General features: G+C 43.4%; 1 protein-coding gene and 1 long non-coding RNA gene across 2 annotated transcripts in view; one reads left to right on the top strand and one right to left on the bottom strand.

The window, feature by feature from the left end:
* The window catches only part of LOC123344073 (general transcription factor 3C polypeptide 1-like), an 86,297-nt gene that overhangs the window by 56,299 nt on the left and 8,666 nt on the right, over nucleotides 1-21,332 (top strand). The window contains 13 exon segments of the mRNA XM_044979815.1: nucleotides 2,195-2,349; nucleotides 4,190-4,332; nucleotides 8,714-8,795; nucleotides 11,778-11,890; nucleotides 13,038-13,100; nucleotides 14,944-15,037; nucleotides 17,448-17,620; nucleotides 18,121-18,140; nucleotides 18,143-18,285; nucleotides 18,287-18,340; nucleotides 18,342-18,406; nucleotides 19,622-19,787; nucleotides 19,789-19,876. Of these exon segments, the coding sequence (XP_044835750.1) occupies nucleotides 2,195-2,349; nucleotides 4,190-4,332; nucleotides 8,714-8,795; nucleotides 11,778-11,890; nucleotides 13,038-13,100; nucleotides 14,944-15,037; nucleotides 17,448-17,620; nucleotides 18,121-18,140; nucleotides 18,143-18,285; nucleotides 18,287-18,340; nucleotides 18,342-18,406; nucleotides 19,622-19,787; nucleotides 19,789-19,876 (1,359 nt within the window).
* Nucleotides 15,792-17,353, bottom strand: LOC123344074. The gene is made up of 3 exons (XR_006572454.1): nucleotides 17,095-17,353; nucleotides 16,720-16,811; nucleotides 15,792-16,005 (listed from the first exon to the last, which is right to left on the bottom strand). It is a non-coding gene; the product is annotated as an uncharacterized LOC123344074 (long non-coding RNA).

Raw genomic sequence — 21,332 nt, 5'->3', positions numbered from 1 at the left:
TTGCTTTCTGTAGAAATCATTTCCTGGCTTCTGGCCTTCACTCTTCCTGTCACTCTTTTTCTCCCTTCTCCCCACATTGTGGGCATCACCAACACTTCTTCCACTGACTTTCATGGACTTTACTTTCTCACCTCTGTTGTCTCAGTGTCTCCTCTCCTGTCTCCACTTTTTCAGTCTCACAAACCTTCCAACCTCTTTCTTTGCTGCCTCCTTCCCCCCAGCACTCCTTCCTCCTCTTCTTCCTTTCTCTCCTACTCCCTGGAATCTTAATTCTTGTTTATAACCTTGCCTTGATACACCACATATCTCCTTCTAAGTCTGTGCGCTCTCCTTCCTATCCTGAAGGTTGTGCTGGTGACACCGGTTCCTCTCTGAAAACTACCCTATCCAGCTCTTCTCTCCCTTTCCATTTGAGTGGCCGTTATCTAAAGCCCCTCTTGCCCCCAGCCAATGTTCTCTCTAGGTTTTTACACCCATGTGCAGAATGAATTTTGTTATGTGCACCAGTATGGAGGTGATGTGTGGCAGGGGTGGGGCCAAGGGGTTTGGAGTGTGGGAGGGGGCTCAGGGCTGGGGCAGAGGCTTGGAGTGCGGGGGGTGTGAGGGCTCTGACTGGGGGTGTGGGCTCTGAGGTGGGACCGGGGATGAGGGGTTCGGGGTGCAGGCTGCCTGGGGCTGCAGCAGTGAGAGAGGACTTCCCCCAGCCCTCTCTCGCTGCAGCATCTTGGGGCCAGGGAGAGCCATCTCTCCAGTCCAGGCCCTATGGCTGCGTGCCTGTGTGGCCCTTGATAGCCTGCTGCGTGGCCAGGCAGCTAAAAGGAAATTTAGCCCCCATCTCTTCTTGCTGATTGCTGCCTGGCTCTCTATCTCATACCCTTCTCAGGAACAATTTTAATTTCCTAGTGCTGATCAGTCTGACTTCATTACCTCTCATTTCCTCTCAACATCCTACTTTGATAGCTTTGGGGTGTCTCTTCCACTCTGTCTCATTACTTTCTTGCACTTCTGGGCTTCAATAACCTCTCTTGCTGATGTCTCCATCTCTGAATTCTGCCTGTCCAACCATCACTTCCTTTTTCAATATCTGTTCTGGCTTCTCTGCTGCATTCAGCCCCCACCTTTGCACCTGACATCCCTCCCCTTATTAGCTCCGTGGTCTCTACTTTCAGCTTTCCTGTGTCCTATGCTAATGAGACCACTGTCCACCCCTGGGTTTCCCAGCCATAGTTGTTCCCATCGCTGTTGGTGCTTTGTTGAGCCCCTTTGGAAAAGGCCACCAGACTGTGCTGACTCGCAACATTAAATTGATTTGCTCTTCCTTTCTAATCCTGCTGACTACTTCTCCCTTGTCCTCTTTCACCTCTTCTCTACTCGTCATCTTGCCAATATTTTTCCAAAACACTGGCACTGTGAAATAGCATTTCTTCACCCCAACAATGCTAATCTCAGTCTCATTGTCTAAAACCCTCAAACTTCCTCCCTTTTGTCATCCTTCACTCACTCCCTGCCCCCTTATTAATGTTTTGTATGTTACGGTAACACTTACAGATCCCAAGTGAGGTCAGGGTCCCATTCTGCTAGGCATCCTATACACACGTAGTAAAAGACAGTTTCTGTCCCAAAGAGTTTATAATCAAGGATGGGGAAACAGAGGCATGGACCGGTCAAGAGACTTGTCCAAGGTCACAGAGCAGGTCAGTGGCAGCGCCAAGAATTAATCATAATCTAGAGACGGATGCCATGAGGCCCTTCATCACTGAAATTGTTAACTTTGTCAGACAAATTATTTACAATTAGATGTTCAGTCAGATTCTCAGTTTGAGCTTCTGGGAAGGGGACACTTTCCTGAGCACCTTGCACGTGGTGGGCACTATCTGAAATAAATAATGAATAATAGAAGTCATGTTTTGGGAGCAGGCAGAAACACTGCGCAGACTAAGTCACTTAGTCCCTCTGTGCCTCAATTCTCTGCCTATAAAATAAGGCGAGTGCTTTCATTTTCCCACCTTTTGTCTGTCTTGCCTGTTTAGACTGTAAACTGTTCAGCACCGGGATTGTGTTTATACTGTACTTAGCACAATGAGCCTCCAGTCTCAGCTGGATCCTCTAGCTATTAGCAAAACAAATCAATAAGAATAAAGGCCTTGCTAGAAACACTGTTAGTATAATGGTCTCTCTTTGGGTTTGTGTTTAGAGGAGTCTGTAGAAAAAAATAAAAAGCTGCGCTACCATGATGAGGCTGACCAGAGCGCCCTGCTGAGAATGACGCGCCTACGTGTCACCTGGACTGTGCAGGAAGACAGCCTGCTCATGCTATGTCGAATCGCCAGTAATGTGCTAAACACAAAGGTGCTCGCTTCTTCTTACTTCTCTACTGAATGTGTGTGCAGTAGTACTGGTATACCATTGGCATTGCCGTATCCCTCTGTTTTATGGGGGAGTGGAAGCAATACCACAATTAGGCCTGCTCCAAACTTTTATGTTCATGGAGGTGATAAAGGTTTCCAAAGTATTGTATGGTTTGAATTGTAGGCTTAATTTGAAAGCTGATCGTAGTTTGTAAAGCAGTTTGAATTTTTCTAGGGTACTTGGAAGGGGGAAATCTGAGCTTAGCTATGGCTGTACCAAAAAGCACCATAAGATAAAATATTCTGCATTCTTACCTTTTTTTTTTTGGATCTCTTTTGAAAAGCAGGATGATAGCTCAGTGGTTTGAGCATTGGCCTGATAAACCCAGGGTTGTGAGTTCAATCCTTGAGGAGGCCACTTAGGGATCTGGGGCAAAAATTGGTCCTGCTAGTGAAGGCAGGGGGCTGGACTAGAAGATGACCTTTCAAGGTCCCTTCCAGTTCTAGGAGATTGGTATATCTCCAATTATTACCTTTTTATTACCTGTTGTCCTTTTGTAGGGGCCAATGCTAAAACTTTCAACACAAAAAAACTTAGCGATGAATCTTCAGTGTTAAGGGGGGATAATTTTCCAAGTGAATAGGATGTGTGCCAGTCGGCTGTGCCAATCTGAGATGAGAGTATGAGGCCTAACAAGGTTTTATGTTAACTCATGAGTTGGATGTCGTTTCAGGTATATATTGCTTATCATAATGTGTTTCAGATGTAAGTGGAAGATTGTTACTGACAGAATTGCAAGTGAGGTGAAGGTAGAAAGGAATTCAGGAGATTTTCCTTAGTTTCTTATTCCCATGCTTCTGTAGTATGGGTGGATGGGACATGTCCTGAAGCAACTTTAGCTGTCATTAAACAAAGCTTTGGTTTGTACTGATTTACAATTCCCCCCCTTTCCTCCCCTCACAGGCTCCTTATCCTAGTTTACTCATCCATCCCTTCCATGGGTCTGACTCTTGTCCCCTCTGCATTCAAATCAGACAGTTTCCTCTTCAACTCTGCCTGGGCTCAGTCATGGAGAGCACAGGAGAGAGACACTCCTTGTTTTCATTTCAGGTGTCCAGATTTAGCATAGCCTGCAGCGCTCAGAGCTCAAATTTCAGAGAAAGGCTTAGAGGCTTATAACTTGGATAAATGTGGGTGGATTTTTATAGGACAGGAAAAGACATATCTCTGGTGCAGTTGTCACCCCCTGCCATATTTCAAGTCACTGCTCCAAAGAATGGGCATGCTAGAGCTCTCCAAAGAAGAGGTGAGCAAAATTATTTAACGTGGGCAAAACAACCTGTTTTTTTCTAAATTCATTCCCAGAAACAGCTAAATGATTTTGGCTGAAATTTCCCCCCAGAGGCAAACACCCAGCATTGAAAATTTCAGCTGAAACAAAGTGGCAACATTATAAGCAACTGAAAACGGAGTCTTATAAGAAGTAGTATGGAGTGATCTTAATAGGAAGTGCTACTAGCCCCTCTTATGATATATTTTATTGTCCTAGCCTGTACGTTAAGTGGGGGAAAGTAAACTAGTGTACCCTTCCATAGCTCACAACTGGCTGAAGGGGTTGTTCTCAAAATTTCCAGACCAGATTTCACTTTTAGGAACAGAGCAAACGGGGAATCCCAGCAGCAAAGATGAATGTCTTTGAGAGTTATAAATGTGTGTGGAGGGGCATGCGGGAAAGGATCGCAGCCTTTTTTCTAGTGGTTGTTGCTAGTGCCAGCCGTCACTTGCATACCTGCAGGTCAAAGTAAGCTGAGCTTTGACTTTCTTTTTGTATTTGATCCAGGTGAAAGGACCGTTTGTTCCGTGGCAGGTTGTCCGAGATATCATGCATGCCAGCTTTGAAGAATCTTTAGATAAAACTTCTCATTCTGTTGGACGAAGAGCTCGCTACATTGTCAAAAATCCACAAACCTATCTTAATTATAAGTAAGTGATTTTTTTTCATTTGTCTTTCTAAATTCTTATGAAGTGAAGTTAAGGATTTCATTCCTCCATACTTGGGTTCCTGCTTTTTTGTCCCCCTCCAACATATTAATACAGATCTCCAGTGTCCCTTTTTCAGCATCTCTCTACAAGCTAGTCTGGAATGCTACGTGATCTGTGACATCCTGAGGGAGAGGCAGGTGCACCACTCGTAGTGGAGTCAGAGTTTGGGATGAAGGGATTCTTGATCCCGCCATATCACTTCTGAGTTCCACAGACTTACTGTGCCTCATTAAAGTTACTGTAGCCTGGGTCATGTTCTAGGGCACTTTAACTTTTACTTTAAACTAGGTACAGGCTTTCCTGACATCTGTTTCTGAATTTTTTGGGGGGGTGTATGATATGTACTACTCACAAAAAACAAATTATATTATGTGGCATCATATGGACTCACCCACATGGGTCATCAGCAGGATTGGAATCTGGAACCAGGTTCCAATCCACAGGCCTCTGCTACCTGAGCTAACAGATTAACTGATAGCAGAAGTAGGTTGTCAGTCTCTGTGAACAAGTACTAGAAGAGGGGTTGGTCACTTTGCCAGTGGGTTTCATAGATATTTGCTGACAGCAGAAGAATGATCAGACTCAGGAATACTAGGTTCAATTGCAGACACTGGACAGGAGTGTGCTTTAGTGGACTCAGACATTTCTGCCTATTCCCCCTCAAACATGACCCCTTGTATCCCATCTCCTTCAACCTGTCTCTGTTCCAGTCCTGTCTCCTTCTCACCCCTGTCTCCTTGCTTAGGCAGTGCAAGTCTCCACTCCTCAAGTTTCTCATCCCAGTCCTAATCTGCACTCTCAGTCTGAGTCCCTCTTTTCCCATGCCCCCAGTGGTTCCCAGTCTTCCTCTCTGGGCTCATTATCCACTTTGTCTCCCCACCTCCATCCTGGCCAGCTTTGTCACAGTCTACCCTGTCCCTAGCTCCTTGTCTTTTTCCCCAGCTAGACATAGTTCTCCCCCACACCCCTTTTTTTGTCATCAGATCTGTCTCCTCTTCTCCCCATGTCTGACTCTTTGCCCAGTCTCCCGGCTCAGTCTCTGTGTTCCTGCTGGCTCCTGTCCTCCTGCCCAGGCAATCCCAGTCTTTGGTCTTGTTCTGTTCTCTTCTTCCACTCCCCTCCCCACCCCACCCCAATCCCTGGCTTTTGTTCCTTCTGCATTAGTGTCTGTCAAGTGTCTTCCTTCTCCACAAGCCTGGGTGCCAGCCAGGGGAGCATTGAGACCACAGGAGAGAGTTTTCCTGCTCTCAATTGCAGTGCCCCACCCTGACCCCATAGTAGCTAGGACCAGCAATTGCAGGGAAAGTCCTGCTTGGCCCCTTCAGCCCTAGGCTGGAGCATACTCAGTGTATGGAATCTTCAAAAAACTGTCATGAAACTCCCAAGTCTCCACTGAGCCATGTGCAAACTGAAATTTTTCAAAGGCTTGTAACTTGGCCAAATGTGGGTGTATGTTCATGGTCATGGCAAAAGGTACCTCTCTGACACAGAGGCCACTTCCTGCTGAATTTCAAGTCCCTATGCCAAAGCCTCTAGAGCTTCTCAAATTAAAGGTCACCAGAATTTTATCATAACAAAACATTTTTCCCTAACTTCATTCAGAAACAGGTGAGCAGTTCTGACTGAAACTTTAAAAAAAAAAAATTCAGCTTGAGCTTAAAGTTTGGCAAAGCTATAAGGGGGAAATCAGGTAATCTTAATAGGTGACACTACCTGCTCTGCCTAGAATAAGTATCATCTTTTCATCTCCAAGCACCTTTGCAGACACAGGGAGCAGTACGGCATCACCATTCATTCCTATACCTGGCTTGTTCCTCCATGAAACCCAGCCTGGTCATGTCCCTGCGTACAATGTCCCTCCACCTATTCGGTCAGACTGGCCTTTGTTGTTTTTGCATTATTTTCTTTGGCACTGTATCATCTGTTTGTCTTCTCCAGCGTCCTTACCATTGTAATGTTTCCAACTGCATGCAGTCCTGCACCTGGATTTCCCATTTTGCTTTCCTTCTAACTTCATTTGTCTCAAAAGCATTCAACTTTACACCTCCCACCTTTCAGAGTATTCTCATCTAAGCTCCTGTTTTTAATGCAGCTGCTTCCAGACCATACAGTAATTTTAGTAGTACACTGGTTTGATAAATTTTCACTCTGGTTCCAAATGTAATGTTTTTATCAGCCCATCATTTCATCAATTTCTGTGCAGCACTTGTAGCTAAAACAACATAATTTTAACTTCATCATCGATGGAAACATTGGCACTGACTAAGCTTCCTAGGTACACTTAAGATTTACCTTTTTCTATGACTTCACCACTGCATGTCGACACTTTATCTGTTGTCCTTTTTCCAAGACACAGCCACTTTGTTGTCTTGGCATTTATTCCAAATCGCCTACACCAATGTTTCAAGGTAGCAAAGAGGAAAGTAATTAATTCACACATCTGCCAGTAGTATGATAACTTCCCATGAACTTCCTCCACTGTTTTCTATTACTTCCTTGAATATTTCCTATCTGGCCTGTAGTGAGATTTCTTCATCATAACAGATTAATGACCTGAAATGCCCTTCAAGCGTCACTTTCTGTGCCTCCCTCGCAGAGCTATCCTTTAACTTATCAAGATCAAATTTCGCTCCAGTTGCACCCCTCTCTTTCTTGGACTTCAACTTAATCTTCGTCTTTCCCATTAGTAGTTCATGATCAGTGCCACGCTTAGCATTTCTAGAAACTCTAACATTCATCAGTGATGGTCTGTGCCTTTTACTGGTGGTGATGTGATTAATCTGGTTTTTGATTTGACCATCTGATGAACTCCATGTAACCTTGTGAGCATCTCACAGCAACTTCTTAACCTTTATGCATTATCAGTTGCTGTTCCAATGCTGTGTGGTCCAACATTAGTCATGTGTGTATCATGTCTGCTACCAACTTTTGCATTCATATCTCCCATTATCAAAATCATATCATGCTCAGAAATCTCACCTACCGTGCTATCTAACTGTTGATAAAATCTGTCCTCTTTTTCCTCTTCGGCTGCTTCTGCTGGTGTGTAACAGCAGATCAGTTATGCATAGTAATAAGTATACATGTGTGGTATTCTTATAATTACACTGAATTGTCTCTCCAGCTTCTTCCATTTGACAATTCTGGTTTCTGAAAAACAAATAAAACTTATTTTAAAGGCTTTTTATGAAAATATCAAGGGAAATGAAGAAAGTAGTTCCCTTACTAAATAGGGGGGATGAAATTGATGATTCATAAATGGCTGAGGTTCTGAACTCTGACACTTGTCTTCAGCTAGCAAATAGAAAATATTAACAATAAGGAAGACAGACCCACAGGATGGAACTTTTGCTGAAGTTCAGATATGGGACTGGCTGGAGAACTTTTAACATGTACAGATCAGCTAGTCCAGTTTACCTGCATTCTAGGGTATTACTGATTGCACTTCAGGATCTTTTGAAACTAATTGTCATTGAGATGTAGGGACATGCCAGAAGGACAAATTTACTCTGCTAAAATAATGAAATATCACAAGAAAACCTCATTTATTCATAATTACATACTTCTCTAGCAAGCGTGTTTCCTGGATGTCCTAAGTCTCAGATGAACTAGACTGCTAGAGAGACAAGGTGGGTGAGGTAATAGCTGTAATTATAGCAACTTCTGTTGGTGAGAGAGACAAGCTTTCGAGCTTACACAGAGCTCTTCTTCAGGTCCGTTAACTATTTACACTAAACAGTTGTTCCACCTTTTATTTAGCTGTGACCCTCTGAGTACATTTCCCAGCTCTGAAGAAGAGCTGTGTGTAAACGTGAAAGATTGTCTCTCTCACCAACAGACATTGGTCCAATTAAAGATATTACCTCATCCACCTTGTCTCTCATATCCTGGGACTGACAGAGCTACAACTAGACTTCTAGAGACATGCATCATTTCAGACTCCATCGCCCCTTCCATCCAGACAGAGATCTACTTTTCTCTCCCTTTTCTTTCCCAAGAGATGAGGAGGTGATGGGATCCTGTTATGCCAGTTCCTTTATTCTTATATGGTAGCATGCTCACATTATGGAGAAGCTTCTCCTATAAAAGTGAACTTGGGTCTTAGATGAAGATATGGTTGTTGGGGTTAGTTGCACTGAAGACGTTGGCATGTGTGTGATCCAGTAGGCAGACTTTCTCAGCCAGCAGCATCGATACTGCACTCCAGAGTGCATAGAAATGGCAAACCAAATAAGTGGTTGTGTGCATGTTTTCTGATGCACCGAGTTGTGAATTGTGATCCACACTGAATTGAGAACACTTTTACACTTATTTGTTGCAGAGTTTGCCTTGCTGAAGTTTACCAAGATAAAGCTCTTATTGAGGATTTCATGAAGAGGGAAGATAACTACCAAGACCCACAGGTAGGAGGAAAGGTTAACATAACATTTCCATGGAACTGTATTTGGATTCCTATGATTCACCTCTTGTCTCTTCCCTTTGTGCTGTCACCCTCCTAAAAACAGACTCATGCTCCACATCACTGCTATTCTGGGAGTTAGATAGACATGGTTAGCATTCCAAATAGCAAGAAAGCAGCACTGCTGTGCAGCAAGGGACCCTGCTTTAACCCTTGGATGCCTAGCATACAAATCTGTACCACCAAGCTAGCCTCGAAGCTAGTTTTTCTTAAACCAGTTTATGCTTCCACAGATTATCCATTTGATGTCAGCTGCCCCAAATCTTCCCCACCAGTCTCGTTACTGGTTATGTAGAGCTGTGTGGGAAACAGTTTACCCATCCCATGATAATTTTTAAATTTTGAAATTTTTCCCAAATTGAGATGAAAAGTCAATTTCAAACTTTTTTTTCCTTTTTCAAATTGATACTAAAAATATGTTCAGATTGGGCCAATCAATGCATTTTTGTTTTCATTTCACCCCCTTTGTTACCTTTTGTAGTATAAATTAACATTTTAAAACAAAGTCAGTTTGAATCAAGAAATAAAACTTTTCATTTTGAAAATGTCAAAATGGGACTTTTTGACTAGTTCACTTTTTTCAAAATGTGTTTCAAATCACGAGATATGTTGAATCCAGCCTTTTCTGCAGTTTGGGTTTTGACTAGTTGGCATTTAATTATAGAAAAACATGTTTTGTTGGAAAATTCCCAACTAGCTCTACTGTTATCTAGCCATTCCGTTTTGTTTATCAAAGGATTAGCTCCCAGTGGAACCCCTACAGTACAGAGTGGGAGGTGAACATGGCTAAAACAACAATTGCCTCTTTGATTTTTTTTTCTCTTAATGGACCAGCCACACCAAGTCCAGCTGCTGTGCTTTGCAAGTGGCTAGGCTGTTTTAACCCTTAGCTATGGGGCTGCTGGTGTGGTGACTAGCTGATTCCTAAAGGTTGTGGAGTGAGGCTAATGGGTGTTGCAGGCCAAGAGATGAGGAATAGTTTCCGAGAGCTGTACATGGGTTTGGTTGGGATCAGCTCTCTCCAAGACTGTTCTGCCTCCTTCTTTCTCTGTCTTGCATTTCTGGTGCCTCCTGCATCTCCTGGTATACTTACTGTCTGAATACTCTGGCTAGAAGTCAGGAGGGAGGCAACATGGTCTGGCATGAGACAAGACCAGGTATCCAAGGAACTAGCTGGAAGCTAACAGCAGAAAATCTTGAAAGGCGGCCTGGGGTGGTGGTAGGCAGGCAAGCAGCATGAGACAATCTGCTTACAAGGCTGGCAGTGCTGACTATGTTCTGATGGTCAGCTAGAGAGTGGCAGGGAGATATGAGAGCTGGGATGATGTAGGATGGGTGCAGTGCTGGACATGAGTTCACTTGATTAACAAAAAGGGCAACCCAGCCACCTCTCAGCACTGAGGGCCATGGCCAGGGTATTTCTATGTGAAATTCAGCCACTAGCTCACCTCAAGCTGCACAAGAAAGTGCCATCTTTCTCCTCCAGCCTGGGTGAGACCCTTGGAAGCATTGCAGAGGTGGCTGAACTTCTTTTTATCTAGTTGACATGGGAGCTATTCCCAGGCTCAGTCCAGGACCTTGACAAGTTTTGGAGCAGCCTGCAAAGCACAGCAGCTGCGCTGGAGGGGTGGGTCATTGGTGAAGCACTCTGCACCTGCTGCCTGTAGTATTTACTTAATCAAAATCTCTTCTTTTTCTGCTTCCCAGCATAATAATTTAGCCTCCCTCTCCCCCTGTTCCCCAGCATGCTGGAATTATAGATCCTGTAGACGTAAATGAGATGCTGGCAATGTCATCCCCATGACTCATCCTGACCTGACATCACCAAAAGGCCTGATTTGCTAATTGGAACGTGGTTTTGGGCAGCCAGCATCTAAAGTAACCAGAGTGCCCTGCTGCTGGGCTGCTTCTGGTTGTGAGCTACACCCGGCCTGTGACCTGCATGCTGAAGAGAATGGAGAGGGTTTTCTGATGCTTGTGCTCCCAGTATATGCTTGTTAAATAGCACTGAGACTCGTAACCTAAAAGCCTGCTGACCTGACTGTGCCACCAGAGTGCAGTATCAGCCTTTAGAAGAGAATACCACCTTTCTTGCACTTGCACTTCGTCCCTTGCTGTGTTCAGAGAGAGCACAGGAAAGAAAAACAAAGTAGATGTTAAGGAGTAGAAAAACCTCACAGGGAAAAACTGCAAAGGAAAAACTTCCTTTTTCAGCAAACTGTGAGCTGAGTATCTTCCTGCATTTAGTTTCTAGTGTCAACCTTTATAACAGAGGGGGGAGGGGAATCTAATCCCTGTCATTTTCACCTTTCTTTCCCTCCAGCTGTTACTGTTCCGTTTCCCTCTTTCTTCCATTTCTCTTCCTGCCATGTTCCTGTTTGTCTTTCTTTCTCTGGAACCAAATGGAATGTTCCCAATGAGATCTCTGGACCAGGCATCCCCTGCAATATACTAGGGCTCTTTCCAGCAATGCTTTTAGAAGCCAGACATGATTTGTTTGAAGAGACAAATAGTGGAACCTCACAAATTCACAGTCTGATAATCTGTGCAGCATGGCTGGTACACAGAAAAATCTCCAACCAGATGAGATTTAAATCAGGGCTCTTCTGAGAAAGCTGTCAAACTGGTAATGAGACATCATTGTTTTTACAGAATACACTGTTGATAGGATACTTCATATGTTATTTGGTTACTCATAACTATGAAACAGCATTTGTTAAATAAATAAAGGTACAGGGTACATTTCATGACACATTATCCTGGCTCATTTACTGTGCTGCTTCCCCTACTTGCTAATCCATAAACTGTAGCCATTTGCAATGGGTCTTCCAGTTATGAATATGAAATAGGGAAGTCCTACTGCCCATTTGCGCTGTAGGAAACATACCTGTTAAGTGTTTAATATTTTAATCTCTTGTTTTGAAAGGTGTGTGCAAAAGAGTTTAAAGATTTTGTGGAGAGACTTAAAGAGAAATTCAGTTCAACCCTCGGGAATCCCAAACTCGAAATTCCAGATACATTGCAGGAGCTGTATTGCAGGTATATTACTTAAGATGTTCTCATGTCATACGCAAAGGTGAGATCGGGAGCAGATATAGAGTCTGCTGTCAAGAATTTCAGACTTTTTGAGAGCACCTGGAATCATGGTATCAAAAAATTTTCAGTTTGGTTTTCAATGAAAAGTAGTTCATTAACATACACTTCTGAAATAACGATTCTACGTTTTTAATTACTCTCATCAGTTCACCAGATATTAATCTGCATTTTATATTGAAAATTTTTATTATAGTTTTCATTAATGTCGTTCATATCTTTAACTTTTCTATTAGCGAAAACATTTTGAGTACTTAGATGTACCCTGTGTGACTGTAATGGATAACTGTCACAAACCACTCACTGTTTTGCACAAATTAGGTGGCGTGATTTTACACTGGGATTTGTAGTTGGTGTCTCCATTAAATAATAAAAATGAAGTATTAATGTTGATTCCTAAAAGAGTGGACACATCAAATCTGTAGTTGCTGTAATAGTAATACTTAGCACTTATATGGCACTTTTCATGCATAGATTGCAAAGCACTTTACAAGGAAGGATAAATATCAGTGTGCCCATCTACAGATGGGGAATTTAGGTAGCCAAGCATGAAAATTTTGGCCTTATCCTCTTGGTGTCCCAAAGTTAGTCACCTCATTAACTTCCCTGACTTTGAGAGGAACTGCACATCTGCAGAATACACTGGGACTGGGAACTAGACATTCTAGCACCCAATGACATTTAAGTCCCTTCCACTCCTTCACATCAGGGGATGATAAGAGCAGATGCCTTCCCTCTCTAATACAAAAATTCTCTCTCTTTCCACACACCAGCCCTGTAGACAGAAGTATTTTGTACCCACAGCATAGACAGTGGCTCCAGGCTGCATCCTCCCCATGTGCTTCAGTCTGGATGTGGACAAACAGCTTCTTGGAGACAGGGGAATTAATCTCCACATCTCTTTCAGTCCTTGGCAGCTCTGCTAGGACAGATGGTTCCCCAACATTGTTTTAGCAGGTTGTGTCAAGATTCACAATGATAAATATCAGCCTTCGGCATTTCAAGGGTTAATATAAAATCAGGGGCTCTGTGTGTGATACAGGGCATACTATTTTCTGTATTAAATGTTTCCTTTTTACTCTCTCTTAACCAGGTTCAGAGTTTTGGCCATTGGAGATGAAGCAAATCAAAGCATCAAACAGGATGCTCTCAACAGGTGAGGGGGAGTTATAGGGCTTTTCCATTGGAGCTCTCCAAAAGCTTTAGTAAACAGATGGATTCGCAGCATGCCCTGCGACTCAGTCAGGTCCAAGCAGTTTCAGACCAAGAGGCAAGCTGGTTCCAAAGCTGAGGGCCTCACACAGAGATCAGTCTACCATCCGCTCCCACTCTTTTTAAAATCTATTCCAGCAGTTCTCAAAAAGTGGGTTAGGACCCAGGAGTGGGTTGGGACCCCATTTTAATGGGGTCACCAGGGCTGGCTTAGACTGGCTGGGGCCAGGCCAAAGCCCGAGCCCCACTGCCTAGGGCTGAAGCTGAAGCCCAATAGCTTCAGCCCTGAGCAGTGGGGCTCAGGCGTTGGCTTTGGCCTGCCCCACGCAGAGCTGCAGGGCTTCAGCAACCTCAGTTCCCCCCCCCCTCCTGGGGTCGTTGGTAATTTTTGTTGTCAGAAGGGGGTCACGATGCAATGAAGTTTGATCTATGGGAATCCAACTGAAGTATGAATCATAGAATATCAGGGTTGGAAGGGACCTCAGGAGGTCATCTAGTCCAACCCCCTGCTTAAAGCAAGAGCAATCCTCAGACAGATCCATAAATGGTCCCCTCAAGGATTGAACTCACAACCCTGGATTTAGCGGGCCAATGCTCAAACCACTGAGCTATCCCTCCCCCTACCTTCACGGATTACAGCTGCAGCGGTATGTCTTGAGGAGAGAGGCAACGTATCATATAAGTTGGGTTCCAGGCCATTTAGGGCTTTGTTGGTCAAAACCAACAACTTAAATTCTGTCCTGAAATCAGCGGGCAGCCAGCGCAGATCATGGAGCACAGGTGTGGTGTGCTCCCACTGCCAGCTTTACCAGTTTAAGCTTCCACAATGACTTGAGGTGTTTATAAGTGTGCTCGTGACCATGATATCAGACCACCCCATCTTCCTGCCACAGCAGAATTTCCCCTATTGTACGCTTACCAAAGTTTTGTCCAGTTTAGTTTTCTGGCTGCCAAGCAGGGGGAGACAGTTTCACAGCCTGGCCCACTTCATTCTCAGGAAGCCTTTTCTGGATATTCATCTTACATTCTCTGTTTCTTAAATTCATCTAATTAGTCCCGGGTCTATCCCCAAATAAATCTTCTCCACCTAGTCTAAGGAATGGAGTCATAAGTAGTATTACAGTCCCTCTTGTTTGTAAAACACTATAGACGAGGAGTGCCTACTTCTGCAGCTGTGGCCTTTGGCAGAAAGGTTTTATAGGCAGCAGTTAGGCACTAATTCCACCTGTATTATTAGGCTGTAAACTGTCTTGGAAGGTCCCAAGCTTCTGAACACGTATAGAAGAGAGAAGGGGAAGTTTTCTCTATCTGTAATTCTCATTCAGGATCTATAACAATCCAGACCCTCTAGGAATGTTGGTACCCATTGTTTATTGTGAGTCATTAAAAAAAGCTCACTGAAGTGTTATGTTCGTTAAAGTATGGTGTCAGTCTGTTTTTGTTATGTGTATGGCTTCTGAATCAGCCAAATGAAGGATGGGAGATAGCTAGTGTGATGTCATCAAAAACCCTAAGAGTTCTGTCTCCATGGGCTGATTGGGAGGTGCTATGATCCAACTATCCTGGCCTGGTATAAAGTTCTTGAAAAAACAAAGTGTAGCACGTAGGGAAATGTCCCCATTTCGTTAGGAATTCAGATGTAGCAACATCGTGGCTAACCGTATGTGTGTGTGCATATGCAAACATTACAGGCAAACGCTCCATTTAAATATTACTGCGTTAGTTTAATAATCGGGTGTTTCATGCTCAGAATGCCTTGAATAACGTAATGCGTTGTTTTCTTTCAGTATCTATGACATTCACTTCCTGGTGCTCCAGAACCTGATTCAGAGTACTTTGGCACTCTCAGATAATCAAATGAAGTCCTGCCAGTCATTTCAGGTACCACACGATTTTGGTTTTATTTTACTTTTTCTGCAACACATTGTGATGGAAATAACAAAGTTCTTCAAGTTTGTCAGAGTGGATCCCACTGTAGGTGCGCATGCGCCTCATGCACACACAACCTGATCTTTGTGACTAGCAGTGTCCAGTGGGGCCACACATGTGTCCGGTACTACCGCATGCTCCCATATAAGGGCATAAAGGGCAGGGCAGTTGTAATGCTCCTTCAGTTCCCTCTTAAAGCCCATGGCCATGATAGAGGACTTGTCCTTTGAGGGCACAGAGCTGATCATCAAGAGGATGGACAACACTCCTAACTCGCTGAATGACTCCAGTGCTTCCTGTACTCTCTGGGGACTTACACCTCTCCTTCATACTGCAAGCCGTACCATCCCCAGCCACGGCTGAGACAGCACACACCATCTTAGCGCCCCAGACAGATGAAATAGCGAGCCAAAAGGCATGCACCATACAACACGAGGCACCAACCTTCCTCTTCCCTGGCAATGCACACTGCTGCTTTGACACGTCAGCAGATTTGATAAGATAGTTGAGAGCTGCATCAAACCCAGTCTAGAGAGAACATAACCTTCGGAAACCACCTCATTCCGTTCAACTGGATATTGACTGCCCTGACAGCCAACAGATGGATTTTAGAGATCATTGCCCATAGTTTCCCCATCCCTCTTCAGGGACCCTTCTCATAAGAGCCTATTACAATCAAGCAGTGTGGTCTCATTGCTTCATCTAGGAGCTGTAAAGGAGGTTCCTCCAGAGTATAGGGGTAACGGCTTCTACTGTCGGTATTTCCTCATTTCGAAGGACGAAAACCCTCTTTCTTCTATTTTAGACTTGAGCAGACTGAACAAATATGTACATGTCTCAGGTTCAGAATGGTAACACTTCCCTCCATCATTCCAAGCTCCAGACTGGTTCCTGGCTCTCAACTTGCAGAATACATACTTCTATATAAAGAATTCCATAAAGATCATTGAGTAGTGAAAATGCTGTGATCCTTTTAATGATGAGAAAAATAAAGATTTTTTTTAACTTTGGAATCCTAACAGGAGCTGATCTCAGTATTTACCTTTGAAATTGTTTCAGCACAACTACATCTGTATTCCTTCCTTCTTCCCTCTCTCTGTCTCTCTCTTTCTCCCCCTTCACTCTGTCATCCACTCCAGGAGTTCCCAATGAGATCTCAGGTCTCCTACCATCACCTGTCTTTGGGTAGGGACCCTTGTCCCAGTCCCTTCTGATTGGAGGGTTTAAGGCTGCACAGCTCCATGCCTTACTCTATTATATCCCCAGCAAGCCAGACTGCCTAAAAGCCAGCTTGAACCAGTATATGCAAGCCTCCCCAGGGGGTAGTACCTCTCCAGAGTTGTTTAGTCTCAGTGATTCACTTTAATCACCTCCCACTGTTTTTAGTTCCTGTAGGAACTGTGGTAACCCTCCTCCATGGAGAAGAACACAATCATATGTAAACCATTCATCAGTTTAATAAAATGAAGTTCCCAAAGATATTACATGGGATTGTATCTGTCATGGCATACTTCCACATAGATAATTATGCAAACATTTGAAGTGCATTGAAAGTGCTGTGATACTTTTAATGAGAAAAACAGATAAAGAATTTTAAATGTGCAATCATAACAGAAGCTGATCTCAATACTTACCTTTGAAATATCAAACAGGCACTCTGTTTACAAAGTTCTATAGAATTTGGTTCACATCACTGGAATTTACTGGTTTCGGTTCCTAGGAAACCCTGTAAATGCAGTATAAATGTGTACATATGTCCTTAAGCTTACGTTCAACTGTAAGTTCTGAATTGTGGTTTCATGCTCAAAATGTAACTGACAATTTATAAACAACTCATACAGACTTGATTACCAGGGCTATTAATTCCAAATAAATGCTTTCCTAGTTTCTTACCAGGATCTGCATGCACACAAACTGCCATGTAAATTGAATGGAATTTGTTTTGCCTCTTGAGAAAACAAGTGAAACTTTGTTATATTTGGGTATAAATTTCTCCATAAATAGCGTACCTCATAAAATAATTTGTTGTTCGTGATAGTGACTAGGTCTCTGGAAAAAAACACAACAGAATAGAGAGTTAATGCTTGGTATTTATGAGGTCAGTACCTGAGATTACCCATAAAGCTCGCTCACTCCAGTATCTCAGTAATGACTATCATATTTATAGTGCTTCCCCCCACAATAGCATCTGGACATACAGGAATGACTTTGCTCTCTGACTAACTTGCCTTGAGTCACTGTTCTGATTTGGATGCAACATTGCTCTACAGAGCTGAAGAGTTTCTGATTTTGGGCTGCAATATATGGATTTTATTAACGTATCCTTGCTGTTAATCTGGCATTTGAACTATGTGTGTTGCAGACCTTTCGGCTGTACCGTGAGTACAAGGATGACATTCTTGTGAAGGCTTTCTTAGAATGTCAGAAGAGAAGTTTGGTCAATCGCCGTCGGGTTAACCATACCCTGGGTCCAAAGAAAAGCCGGGCTTTGCCCTTTGTGCCTATGTCATATCAACTATCTCAAAGCTACTACAGGTAAGTGTCCAGCAAAGTCTGTTGTACTGTATAGAGCTAACGCAGTAATGTATCCAAACATGCTTTGCATAGAGGATAAAATACATAACTCTGTTACTTAACAAGGAATAGAAACAATGAGAAACCAGAAGCGAGGGACCAGATCCTCTGCTATGGCTAAGGAGCACACAAGCAGGAGTTGAAGGTGTAAAGGTGGTTTAAATGTGCGCCTTCAGCTAGTCCCCAGGCTTAGGTTAGAATAGCTGAAATGGCAGCTGGGGGATCATCAGAGAATTGTAGGGAACTAAGCCTATTTTCTCCCGGCCACGCCCCTTGTGCTGGAAACGGCATTAAGGAGAGGGTAGCATAAGAGCTGTTAGGCCAGTGGGCACTGGGATGCTTTGCTACAGCCTGGAACGTAGACTGTTGCATGTCTTTTGGGGGGGGGGGGCTGTTTTGTGGGGATTTCTGCCCAGTAATACAAACCCTGTATATCTTCATTCAATTGTTTTTGTGTCCAGAGTCTTCACATGGCGGTTCCCAGTACAATTTGTACAGAATCCTTCCAGTTCCTAGAGAAGCTCAAGGAAACTGGAAAATCAGACGAACCAGATAGCTTTTCATTTAAGGCTCAGGACGCCAAAGATTCAGCAGGCATGCTATCTTTTCCTATGGATGGCCCCGGAGGGTCATTGTGTAGCAATTCTTTCCCTGTTCTCCATGGGTCTTATTTCTGTGGAATGTGAGGATCCCAGAGCAAATAATTGTGGTGGACAGCACTATGGTGGAGAATGAAGTCATCAAAAGGTAAACACTAATGCTCTGATCCAAAATAAGGGCTTTGTATAACTTGCTGAATGAAAATTGACAACAGACACAGGAATATTCTGCTCTGCATTTCAGCACATGCTTTCCAGTGGCAATGTTGGATGTTTTCAGGGAGCATCCAGAAGATTTAACAGCACTTGTTAGTCTTTCATCTGAGCATTGGCATGTGTTAACTTCCACATTATCCTGAAAGAACATACCTGTGGTGAAGATAGAATTGCCAAAGACTTCATCACAGTTTTCAGAGATGAGCAGGGCAGCATAGCCTAGCTGTGCCAATTGCACATGGCTCATCGCCCCTGTACCAACCTAACCGTTTCAGGGAATTTCCATGTATTGGTGGTTTTGTTATGTTTTCTATGTGGGTTTCAGCTCTGCTGGAGACTCATGTTGTGATTTTTGTGGAAAAGAAACTGCTTGCATGATATTTACCCTGTGCACTTGCTGTGGCTCCAAATGATGGGACAACCTAAGAAATAATGAGAAGACCAGGCAGCTAGTGGAAAGGAGAGATCTGCCATTAAGTGTAGCTAATAAAATCATTAATATACAGCATAAATCCAGGCATATAATCAAATACCTGATATGGGATACAAAGCATACTGTGAAGGAACTAGGGAGTGATGAACACAATGGAAACCAGATACAGATCTAGCCCTCTGTGGAGGGAGGCCCCTCAAAGCTCCATAATGTAGCTGATGAAATGACCATGTAGCCTGACTGTTCAGTAGTTGGAGCTGATGCATTGGGATTGTTTTTAAAGAATTTACAGATTAAAAGTTCACAGAAAGAGGAGTCCCTCTTCCAAGCTTTCTTGCAGTTCCTTTTTACTGTCTGGTTCACAGCATTATCATTCAGCAGGCTACTATGAACAGCTTCCACAGCAAAACAGTCATCTGGGCTGTATATTGAAAATGACTAACATCCTGGAGTGCGGAGCAGAATGTGATCTTTCTTGGTGTTATGTAATGAAAGACCTTATTGCAATACATACATTTAACTGAGTCAGCAACCTCATTTCTGAATTTCCTGATTGTGGTTAAAATCATAGCTGGAATGTTGCATTACTGTAGTGTTGTGTGTTCATCATCCATTCCTTTAATTGATTTAGTTTAAATGAAATAAGTTATTGGGGAAAAAAAGTCTCTTGTTTTGGAAGAAAGTGGCAAAAGATTAACAGTACATTTCCTGCAGTTTGGGAAAAGATGGTCTTGAGGCTGATTATGATGAAGATGATGACTTGGAAGAGAGCTCTGGAAACAAACGGAGAATAGAGGTAAAAGCTCGTCAAGCATATCATACCAATTACTTACTCATGAGAGGGTACTATGCACCAGGAATCATCAGCACACGCAATCTGAAACCCCAACGACAATATCGTGGTCAATTCTTGCCAAGTGAAGGTCAAGCTGAGATGTGCCCCAATGCCAGGGAGGCTCAGTACCTCAGGTTAGTTTCTGTATGTGGGTGTAAACAAGTAAAACAAATTGGAATGAATGTCATTCTGTGCTTGCAAACTCAGGGGAATGGAGGCAGTGTTTTTTATGCAGTCTCCTAGCAGGATCATCTCCTCTCATACTAACAAATATCTGATTCTTCCTGTATTCTCATACTAACTTATTGGGCTATTTCATTCTTCTGACTCTACTGTAGTTTTATTAATGCACCTTGCTTTGATCAGCCTCCTTGGTAATATAGCTCCTTGATGTAGTATCTCCACTTAGTGTGCAGTCATTAAAGCCAAGAACTTGCCCTGCTACTTGGTGAAAACCCTATCAGATCCCGTTTCCATAATTTTTATAAAACCTCTTTTTGGTGTTAACCCTTCCAAGTTTCCTCTTCTGTAAGGAGACTGAGCCAAATTCTCCTTGAAAAGCTCTTTGGGGTAGGGTCTCGTCACTCTTCTCGCTTATTTTGTATTTTATAGTACAGTGACCTAACACAAACAGACTAGCACCTGATCTGGCTCTGGCCTGTTTTTATACACACTAGCTCGCGGCTGCAATCCCTAAATGTTAATAATATTCAGCTAACTCTAATTCTTGAGACCTGTCCCTCAGCTGTACCTCATTGTTGGAGTATCTTGTGTCTAAAAGCTGCATCCCAGAGGGATCATCCCCCATTGTGCTCAGAAACTGCACAAGACACCAGAACAGCATGATTGGACACCCTGAGTAGGGAAGACAGACAAAGAGTGAGGGAAAGGGAAAATTTATCTCGCATTTTACCAACAGGGAACATCTGAGGCTTAGAGTGCAGTTTTTCCCATGGTTGTACAGGGAGTCGCGGGATCTGGATTCAGTTCTCAGCTCTGCCAGTGTGCGGGTCCAGTGCCTTAACTACAAGAGTGGTAGTGGTCTTTGCTCAAGACAGATGTATCCAGGAAGGATTTCTTGGTTTGTAATGGAAGGCCTGCTGCTGTCCCTGCCTATGCTATTCACATCTATCACAACAAGAATCTGAAAGCCCCCATTCCTGAAGTCCTGTTACCATACAATCCCTATATGGGTCAGTCAGGTTGCCAGCTCATTGCAGTACTTTCCCGTTCCTCTTGAACACCTGACTTTGGCCATCAAAGGCGAGCAGGTGTTATGTCACAGTGCCCAATAGGGCTATCTATAAACACCAGAAAAAGGAAGGTGGGAGCAAAGAATCAATTAAGAATGGTGTCATATCTGTCCTTCCCCCACCCCCAGCATCCTGGATCAGAAAAGTCACTTTTGAAAACAGTGTGTAGTTTGGAGCTAACTGATAAAGAGCCTTTCATTAAGGCAAAAACCACTCAGACAGAGAAGTACAGCTTATTTATACCCAGTTTTTCTAGTGTCTTCATGGTGGTGTGACCTTCCATTCCATGTTCTTTATCAGACTTGGCCAATAGCTTTCTACTCTTCATTGGCTTCTG

The sequence above is a fragment of the Mauremys mutica genome, chromosome 11 (assembly GCF_020497125.1).
Source record: "Mauremys mutica isolate MM-2020 ecotype Southern chromosome 11, ASM2049712v1, whole genome shotgun sequence".
In the NCBI taxonomy this organism is placed as follows: Eukaryota; Metazoa; Chordata; order Testudines; family Geoemydidae; genus Mauremys; species Mauremys mutica.
Note: the sequence above shows the minus strand (reverse complement) of the source record. Positions and strands in the feature narration are given on the sequence as shown.